Here is a 10,862-nt window from a genome sequence, read left to right as displayed (position 1 = left end):
GCACGTCTTGTTATCAAGGCAAGTTGATTATTAGACCATCACCAACAAAGGTTGGGATTGAGTCCCCTACGTTTTTGGAACGTATACAAGGGGATATTTGTGGACCTATTCACCCACCTAGTGGATCGTTTAGATATTTTATGATCGTAATAGATGTATCTTCTAGATGATCTCATGTATGCCTATTGTCATCTCGCAACCTGGCATTTGAAAAATTAATGGCACAAATAATCCGATTACGGGCACAATTTCCCAATAATCCAATTAAGTCTATTAGACTTGATAATGCCACTGAGTTTTCATCCCAAGCATTTAATGATTATTGCTTATCAATTGGGATAAAAGTAAAACATTTTGTAGCTTATGTTCACACTTAAAATGGCCTTGCAGAATCTTTGATTAAACGTCTGCAATTGATAGCAAGACCATTACTCATGAAAATCAAGTTACCCACTTCAGTTTGGAGTCATGCCATTTTGCATGCAGCAATGCTAATTCGTCTCACACCGACAAATTATCATAAATATTTTTCGTTGTAATTAGTTTTGGGTCATGAACCTAATATATCTCATCTAAGAATTTTTGGATGTGCTGTATATGTGCGTGTAGCACCACCATATCGCACCAAGATGGGTCCCCAAATAAGGTTAGGAATATATGTTGGGTTTGAATCGCCCTCCATTATTCACTACCTTGAAACATTAATGGGAGATTTGTCCACTGCTCGATTTGCAGATTGTTGATTCGATGAGGCATTTTCCCCAAATTAGGGGGAGAAATTGGTAAAACCAAACGTAAAATTTTGTGAAAAAATACATCATTGTCTTGTCTTGATCCATGTGCCTCTATTTGTGAAAAAGAGGTGCAAAAGATTATCCATTTGTAGAAAATATCAAATCAAATACCAGATGCATTTACGGATCTTAAAAGGATAACGAAATCACATATCCTTGCAGAGAATGTTTCAATCCGTATTGATGTCCCTGTTGGACAATCTTCTAGTGTCATAGATAATGAGTCAAAAGCACGCCTAAAGCATGGCAGACCATTGGGTTCTAAGGATCAAAATCCTAGAAAAAAAAAATAAATGATCAAGATGACATTACGAATGAGTCTCATAAAGAAATCCATGATTTAACCAATCCTGAGATTCATGAGGAAATCAATGAGACTGGAACTCAAGAAAATAAGGAACTATCAATAAACCCAATCGATATTGAGACAGATTTGAATCGATTGAATATAATGATAGATTATGTCTTTGCATACAAAATTGCATCTAGCATTATACAAGATAATGAGGATCCTGAACCTCAATCTGTTGGAGAATGTCGACAAAGACGTGATAGGCCAAAATGGCAAGAAGCAATCCAATCTGAGTTGGATTCACTTGCGAAACGTGAAGTTTTTGGGCATGTAGTCCAAACACCTAATGGTGTTAAGAGTGTTGGCTATCAATGGGTCTTAGTACGTAAAAGGAATGAGAAAAATGAGGTACAAATATATAAGGCATGCCTTGTTACACAAGGATTTTCACAAAGGCCTATCGTCGATTATGAAGAGACGTATTCTTCTGTTATGGATGGTATAACGTTCCGTTATCTCATTAGTTTTGATGTCCATGAAAAGCTTGACATGCATTTAATGTATGTGGTTACAGCCTACCTTTACAGCTCACTTGATAATGAGATATACATGAAAATTTCCGAGGGATTTAAAATTACTGACGCACATAATTCAAAGTCCAGGGAAATCTTTTCAATCAAATTGCAAAGATCTTTGTATGGTCTAAAGCAATCATGAAGAATTTAGTATAACCGCCTCAGTGAATATTTATTAAAGGAAGGTTATATAAATGATGTCATTTTTCCATGTGTTTTTATAAAGAAAACAACATCGAAGTTTGTTGTACTTGCCGTATATGTTGATGACATAAACCTTATTGGAACTCCTAAAGAACTCCAAAAGGCAATTGATTATTTAAAGAAGGAATTCGAGATGAAAGATCTCGGAAAGACAAAATTATGTCTCGGTTTGCAAATTGAACATTTAAAAAACTAAATTTTTTTTCATCAATCTGCCTACATAGAAAAGGTATTGAAATGGTTTTACATGGATGGAGCACATCCATTAAGTACTTTGATGGTTGTCCGATTACTTGATGTGAATAAGGACCCGTTCCGACCTCAAGAAAAGAATGAGGAGCTTCTTGGTCATGAAGTACCATATCTTAGTGCAATTGGAGCACTAATGTATCTTGATAACACTACAAGGCCTTACATAACTTTTTCAGTTAATGTCTTAGCAAGATATAGCTCCGTTCCTACAAGGAGACATTGGAATGGAATAAAATACATATTGCGCTATCTAAAAGGGACTACCGATATGGGCTTATTTTATGGCAATGATTGCAATCTCGATCTTGTTAGTTATGCCGATGCTGGATATTTATCTGACTCACACAAGACTCGATCTCAAACAGGCTATGTGTTTACATGTGGAGGTACTGCCATATCTTGGCGATCGACTAAGCAATCAATCGTGGCTATTTCATCTAATCATGCTGAGATAATTGCTATTCATGAAGCAAGTCGAGAATATGTATGGTTGAGATCTATAATACATCTTATTCGATACAAATGTGATTTGAAGTGTGATAAACTACCCACAATTTTGTATGAAGACAATACAACATGCATAGCCCAATTGAATGGAGGATTCATAAAAGGAGATAGGACAAAGCACATTTCACCAAAGTTATTTTTTACACATGATCTTCAAAAGAATGGTGATATCAATACACATCAAATTCGTTCAAGTGATAATATGGCTGATTTGTTCACCAAATCTCTACCGACGTCAACCTTCAAGAAACTAGTGTACAAGATTGGGATGCGAAAGCTCAAGGATGTGAATTGATGCTCTCATCAGGGGGAGTTAATACGTGTTGTACTCTTTTTTCCTTTTTCCCACTGAGTTTTCCTTGCAAGGTTTTTAATGAGGCAACCAAAAAGTGTATTTCTAAACATGTGTACTCTTTTTCTTTCACTAGATTTTTTTTTCTAATAAGGTATTAACGAGGCGCATTATCTATGGACATCCAAGAGGGAGTGTTATAAGAAATATCAAATTATGGTGAGATGTCTACTCTTCCTCCATGATATTCATTTCAAATGCTTAATGACATATTCAATGACATATATTCTTCATTTTTCATGCATATATAAAGGTCTTGTAATAGATAGGAAAATACACACAATTGAAGAAGCAATAAGAATCTCTTCTCTCTTTCTTTATATATCTCTTAGCTTATTTTTCCTTGTTTCATATTGTTACTTTGAGTTATATTTTATAATAGTTCTGCATTATTTGTTGTTGAATCCAATTTTGCACACAAAAATTGGAACTGGATTGTAATTCATCTGCGATATGTTATTTATAGGAAGACAGAATTGAGAAGCACTTAGTAAAACATGCATGATCTGTCTGTGCTAATAAGCTCTTGTTGACATATTAGGTGTCAAATACCACCAACCCAAAAAAAAAAAAAAAAAAAGGAAAGACCAAATTCTCTCTAATCAACCTTTTTCGTACATCATTGAGTGTGTTGACCACAAAACTTCAAACCAAAGACACTGATCTTTCATTAAAGCTAATTGATCATATCTTACAATATACTTCCTATAAGCATAGCACACATTGTGACATTACAGACAATTGGAAAAGCAAAAACTAAAGGCCTACAGAAACACCTGTTTATATCTTAGCAGAAAGAAAGAAAGAAAGAAAGAAAGAAAAGTTAAATAAAAAATAAAAACAAGGCGCATAGTATAAACCCCGATCTAGCATTTTCGACCCTAAAGCCAAAACAAACTAGGTTAAAACCACTGTAATTTAGACTCTAGTGTAGAATCTAGTCATCTACTGACTGAACATAATGTGCTCATTAGCACATTATTCCTTTTCCCATACCCAAATCTCGAGCAAAACAACTGGATCAAGATTAGTTTACTAATCTACAATGGGCTCATTTGGGTAACCACAATGGGGCTCCGAACCACATGCTTTCCATCAATCCAAGAAAGTGACCCGAACACTGCACCCGAATCATTCAACACCAAATTCTTGCTGTCGACCGTTATAGTCACGTAGTAACTCAATTTTCTAACCTTCTCGGAAAACACCAATTTGTCCGGCTTTACACTCACCCTCACCCCTTTTGGCGCCTCAATTTTCACCCTGTACTCTGCATTTGTATCACCCACATTCGTCACCGTTCTAAAGAACGTCTTGCTCGAAACGCCTCTTGCTGCAGTCGAAAATAAAGCCGCTATTGATGGATAGTTCAAGTTCTCCGGCAATGGCTTTTTCATTGGACAATTCACAGGTGATTTAGTGATCACTTGAATTGTCTTAGGACCGTATTCGATTGCACATAAAAAGCTAACATAGTCTTCATTTGCAAGATCATATACTAGTCCGGGGTCTAATGCAAGATCAAGATTTAAGTGTCCTGCACCATAATCATATGGTGTAGCTGGTTTTCCAGTGGCTTCATCGGTCATGGGCTGCAGCCTATTATCGACAAGGCTAGCTGTTGTCATCATTGCGGATCTTATTGCTGCAGGGCTCCAATCAGGGTGAGCAGATTTGAGTAATGCGGCTGCGCCACTTACATGTGGGCAAGCCATTGAAGTTCCAGAAAGTATATTGAACTCTGCTTTTCGATTGTCCAAATCTAGACCCGTTGGACCAACTGCATCAGTCCATGCTGCTAAAATGTTAACCCCAGGTGCTATAAGGTCCGGCTTTAGAATTTCGGGGTTCAGACCATTGGGTCCTCGACCCGAAAATGATGCCACAACTGGAGCTGGTTTCACTCCAATTACAGTCCCATGGAAATTGATGGTTGCAGAAGCAGTTGGATTCGACGCTATATATGACTTAATAGCATCACCTTCATTAGCACCAACGGCACAAGTTGGTATCAAATGAGCATCACCAACAAGGCCTTCACCATTTGAAACACCATTCGCCAGAATCATTCCAACACCACCAGCTTTATTAACAACCAATCCCTTAGCAACGCGGGGGTTGCTACCACGATCACAGATCACAATCTTACCTCGAACTAAATGAGGATCAAGTGAATTCTCCATACAGAGCGAAGCAGAGAGTACACCTGACTTCCCAGGGTACACTACGGCATACATTTTTCCATTGAGAGGCTTTCCGGCGTATAATGATACGCCAGAAAGCTTCCTTCCATTCCCAAGAATTACTTCTGCGGGAAAATTCCTATCAATTGTCCCAGCTCCAACAGTCGTCAGCCACGGTGCAAGATTCGTAACTGACATTCCATTTGGCCCATCATTTCCAGCTGAGGAAGACACAAATACACCCCTAGAAACAGCACCATAAGCTCCAATAGCAATCGGATCAAGATAATAAGGCGAAGAAATTCCATCTCCACCCCCAATTGAGATCGAGATTACATCAACGCCATCGGACACAGCAGCATCAAAAGCAGCGAGGATATCAGAATCAAAACAACCTGAATTTTTCCAGCAAACTTTATAAACAGCTAAACGAGCTTTTGGTGCAACGCCTTTAGCAATACCGGACGCATAACCAGACATGCTAGCACGAAAAGCATGCCGCCCAGCAGCTGTTGAAGCTGTATGGGTCCCATGACCATCTGCGTCCCTTGGTGATTTAAACTCAACGGTATCATTAATTCCTCCACCACCAATTCCGCCAAATCCCGGTGCAGCCTCATGTCCTTTAGAGAAAAATCGAGCGCCAATAATTTTCCGATTGCAATTTTTAGCAGTGAATTTATCTCCCGTTTGGCAAACACCTTTCCAATGGGTCGGAACGGGGCCCAAATTCAGATCCGAAAAGCTCCGACGCTCCGGCCAAATTCCGGTATCTAAAACACCGACAATTACATCAGAACCATAATCTGATTCCGACCATAAACCTTTTTGGTTTCTTAAACCCAGAAACTGCGGCGACCGAGTTGTATGTAGTTGCCTCCGGCGATCCTCAAATGCTGCGAGAATTGAAGGATGTTGAAGTATTGAAGCAGCTTGAGAAGGGCTTAAAGAAGCTGAAAAGCCGTGAAAAACGTTGTCGTAAACGTGAAGGATGTTCACCGGTTCAGTGAACTCGGAGCTGTACCAGTGGTAATGGGTGGGGAAAATTGCCGGTTTAGAGAAGCTGTCGACTCGGAATATGTATGTTTTAGCTGCCGGTTCAGCTGAAACCGGCGAGAAAATCGGGATTATTGCAGTGAACGTGAAACAGAGGAAATGAGTTAGAAGCAGAAGCGAAGCCATGAGAGTAGGGTTTGAAAGAGGAGAGTAAAGTGTGGAGTGATTGAAGTGTCGAATTACTGACAAGGTTGGTGTGTTATAGAAGGGATTATTGTCCTTTTACTTCTCTTTTGAATATTTTAATTTGAATAAAGCTGGGACTTGTTTACTTAACATAAGGAGTCTGAGATAAAGTTTTGTGTTAGAAATTATTTATATTTTAATAGCGAAAATATATATATTTTTTAATTATTATTTTAAGAACGACTATACAATATCATTTTATTTACAGTATTAAATAAATTTTAGAATATTAAATCTTCAAAGATTATTTATAAATAAATCTCATTAAAACGTGAGATTTATAATCTGTGAGTTACCTGTTATAACGATTAAACTAATCTAATACTTCTATTATAGATTTTTATATACTGTGTTGTATATAATTTAATATAATTACTGTGGATATAGGGGTTTCTTTTTGAATTTTAAAATGTTAAGGAATTTTAGGTATGATTTTGTAGCTGAGAAAGTTGGACCTGTTGACGAGATTGGTTATGTGTCAGACTCAGACCCCAATTTATGCGGAAAAGGAGGAATAAGGGAATTCAATATATTACCTAACTCCAGTCCAACGAGTTGATTATGATTTCAGATAAAAAAAAAAAAAGAGACGTTATTATAGATTAATGACAAACATAAAACTAATTTAATAAATTCTTTAAGATATATTGAGTTGGAATATAGATAATGAGAAACAAGACAAGAATTAGATGGATTGGTCACTCGATAAGCACCTTACACGAGGATTCAAGTTCTATCAAGTAGCATCTTTTTATTTTTCTTTCATTTTTTCTTCCACTATATAACCAAGAGAAATAGACTAGAATTTCATATAACATATTTGATCACGCCCAACTCTAGTCCTAAAAAAGATAAGCGATCGTTGTAAATATAATCCGGTCTAAGAGTCCGGAGTCGAATCTCATAGAGAACTAAGGTTTAGCTACAACTATTGACTATTACTAAGAAAACAAGCTCGAACAATTCCTAAATTATAAATATTAAGATTCTTATGTCTAACGAATTACCTAACAAATTAAAATAGTAAAATAATAAATATGGATACTAAGGGTTGGAGACAAAATTGGAAAAGCCTAGAGTTATGATTCTCTCAATTGTCGGAATCCTTCCCGCTACGTCTCCTACAATTTTGCATAAGTTTTCTCTACTATTCATGAGCACTCAACTTATCGTAATTCTCTCTCGAGCAACTACAATAATTTACTAGTCATATTCTCTCGAATTACGCTAGCTCACACTTTTTTACAGCCCACTATGATCACGTCAAAGCTTTGTTATCTCTAATCTCGCTTTCAAACCCGCCGTATTGATATCTCATATACCTTGGGAGTGATGTTGTTCGACAACAACTTATATATGCACTCTTTCTCAAGCAATGCATAATAAATAGACACAGTCAATTGATGATAATTCAATCAACACCAATAAATACATAGTTGAGCAAGTAGGGATATTCAAAGGCAAAATTAAATTAAAAAATAAGAAGAATTCATCGTTCAATAGGTTCCATCAAACCCTAGATGAGAAAGTTTAGCTATCGATAACCATACTAACAATCATGATAATAATTGAAAGCATTAAAATATAGATTAAGGAAGAACAGAAGATAAAACTATTATAATTTATTGCTTCCAAGTGTTCCATAGTCTTTTGCCTCTCCAATAGTGTCCCCTCCATTCAAAAACTAACTTTATGAGGTATTTATAGGGTAGGGGCCGAAATCTACATGTCCAAAAATAGTGAGGAATTAAAATTTGTTGGGATGGCATCGTCGACGCGAGGCATTGTCTGGAGCACCAATATTTCTGCGTGAGGCATTGTCTATGCATGGCACCATTATTTCTGCGCGATGCATTGTCTGGGGCGCCAATGAGAGTGCCATGGACAATGCCTTTGTCAAGCCCCAAACCTGAAAAGGCGTGGCCGGCACCCGGTGCCATACTCGGCCCGAGCGTACCACTCTGTAACTATGAATTCTGGAGGGTAACCCTCAACTTAGGTCGATGAGGCCATATTCTGAATCATCTAAAAATAACGTCTACAACCAGCAATAACAAATTAAACATCTACATAGGGCCGATAGAGTCACAATACTGATATAAAAATATACAGGACTCGTCTATAAGCCACTAGGAATAACTGAATTATATCATGGTCGGGACAGGCCTCGACCTACTCATCAAACCTGTATATATATAATGGACTCCAAGGTATCGACATGGTAACTCCAAGGAAGTGGAGCTTACCAACCAAGCTGATGTTTGACTTTGTCTACTAGGAAGGTCTATCCAGTTGTCTATTAGTACCTGCAGGCATGAAATGCAGTGTCCCCAGCAAAAGGGATGTCAGTACGAAATAATGTACCGAGTATGTAAGGCAACAAGATAACTAAAATCTGAAAATGAACTGATAATATAATAACTGAAAGTACTTGGGAGTCAAATATAATTTGAAGATATGCTTACCTGTTGATACTGACTCATCTCTCTCAATATAGTAAGTAAAGTAGTTGTCCGGCCCTTTAAGGCTCAGTATGTGTAACTGTTCTGCCATAGTAGGCTCGCTCATAGGCGCTCGACCATACTAGGTTTTGTATCTTATCTATTCTGGGCTCGCTCATAGGCGCTCGGCCACAGTAGGCTCGGTATATAACTTACCATCTTATCAGAGGTTGCCCAATAGGGGCCTGCCCATCGATTATAGCTCGATGGTGATGAAAATACTGTAATATATATATATATATATATATATATATATATATATATATATATAGATCCTCTGCTCTCTTGAATGGAATAAAACAATACTTAACTGAATATAAAGTCCCGATAAGGGAGAATACTGTAACTTCTGAGACTAGGATAATGTGAATAAATTCAAGAATACGAACTTCTCTTTATGTCTCGTTATCAAACATATGTAGTTACGGGATCATGCCAAAATAAAGGAAAGGTTTAGCCTTAGCATACCTTAACTCTGTAGAGTCCTTAATACCTTCTAAGAAATTCTTCAAACAACTCAACTCAATCTACCACAACATAAGGAGATTCAAAATTAGTGCTGAGTAAAGGCTAAGTCCGCAACTTAAACTAGTAGCTCGTTTACGTAAATTTGGGCAGCATCTCCCCTGTAACTAGGCCCTCCTCCAATACCATATACCAACAATAACAAAAACACAATAATAACAACATGTAAGCATTATTTTCCAACCTTATCTCCATCACAATATACCACAAAACAGCTCACACACACTAATCACTTCATACATGAAACGACAACCAAAGTAGGGTTAAACAACCTAAAAAATGTAACGACGAACTACCAGTCCACCACCCTGCAATTATGTGATGTTTATACACACCCTTCCTCCTCCAAAACTCCATAAAATAGTAGTAAAACATGCAGCCCAACAGCAACACAAAACAGTCTGCTACAAGTGAATAACTCGAACCCACGGCTTCCGATCACCGTCCCGTGAGTTCTTACAAATATAGAACGACTTAATATGCATCTACAGAAGAGTAAAATGGATGAATGGGAGCAGTAAACTTACCTTATTTGTTGGATAACTCAGTTCCTATCTTGGTTCTTCAAACTCTAGGCGTTACCTCCAATTAGAACTTGAAAGGGAGAGAAAATCAATTGGATTTTGTGGGCAATTTTTGGGCGGAGTTTTGCAGAGATTATGTCTGGTTATTTTGACCTATTATAAGTCTAATATATTAAAGGTATAGGATTTTAAAATTTTCTCTTTGGACGACCCGAACTGGCCCATTTTTGGATTCTCGTTTAAGCAAGTATGTGACAGTCTGCGCAGTCTCGCAAAAATGCCCATATCTCTTACTTCAGCTTATTATTACTGAGGTGTGCTACACAAATCTAGGTTACTCTCTCACTGCTTATCCCATATGTATAAATCTAAGTCCTTTAAAACTTCCTTATTATTGTTCATCTAAAGAATGGCATTATAAACTCCTCTTATACTTTGGAATTTTTATCCATCTATTGTTAATCCACCTTAATATTGATCTATATCTACACTGATAACTTGAGACCTCTTACTAATACATTATCACTAGGGCTCACGTCTCATTAGGGAACATCTGAAGCGACTGATCCAGCTAGGGGTGATACTATACTTCAATAACCGTATTTCATAGCATCCCGGCGTGATTCATCTTATATGGTTATTCTTATCCCATGCAATTCATGAAATCCCTTTTCTTAAAATCATTACTCATTCAAAATCCTAGACGCCATCCTCTTATCTATCACTATTACACCCTTATTCTACTACTAGGGCAACATTTAATCTATTCTAATTGCTCATATTCTTAGACTCCTCTAAGTTCCTTTAGATTGTACCAAGCTTTCTATAACTTATGGAAACCGTCAGCTCTCTTATTTTGATAGGCTTAATCTCGACGCCTTACCTGTTCTTGTCACCTTCTCACTCACCTT

The 10,862-nt window shown here is 37.3% G+C and overlaps 2 protein-coding genes across 2 annotated transcripts; one reads left to right on the top strand and one right to left on the bottom strand.

Moving 5' to 3' along the window:
* The first annotated feature begins 2,112 nt into the window (after positions 1-2,112).
* LOC138907029 (secreted RxLR effector protein 161-like) lies at positions 2,113-3,456 on the top strand. The gene is made up of 2 exons (XM_070196973.1): positions 2,113-2,503; positions 3,443-3,456. The coding sequence occupies exons 1-2, from the start codon at positions 2,113-2,115 to the stop codon at positions 3,454-3,456; spliced, it is 405 nt and encodes a 134-aa protein (XP_070053074.1).
* A 164-nt stretch (positions 3,457-3,620) lies between these two features.
* On the bottom strand, positions 3,621-6,433 carry LOC104089874 (subtilisin-like protease SBT1.6). Its single transcript, XM_009594879.3, has one exon. The coding sequence runs from the start codon at positions 6,339-6,341 to the stop codon at positions 4,017-4,019; it is 2,325 nt and encodes a 774-aa protein (XP_009593174.1). The 5' UTR covers positions 6,342-6,433; the 3' UTR covers positions 3,621-4,016.
* Positions 6,434-10,862: the final 4,429 nt, after the last annotated feature.

The sequence above is a fragment of the Nicotiana tomentosiformis genome, chromosome 1 (assembly GCF_000390325.3).
Source record: "Nicotiana tomentosiformis chromosome 1, ASM39032v3, whole genome shotgun sequence".
NCBI lineage: Eukaryota > Viridiplantae > Streptophyta > Magnoliopsida > Solanales > Solanaceae > Nicotiana > Nicotiana tomentosiformis.
This window is presented reverse-complemented; position numbering and strand designations above follow the sequence as displayed.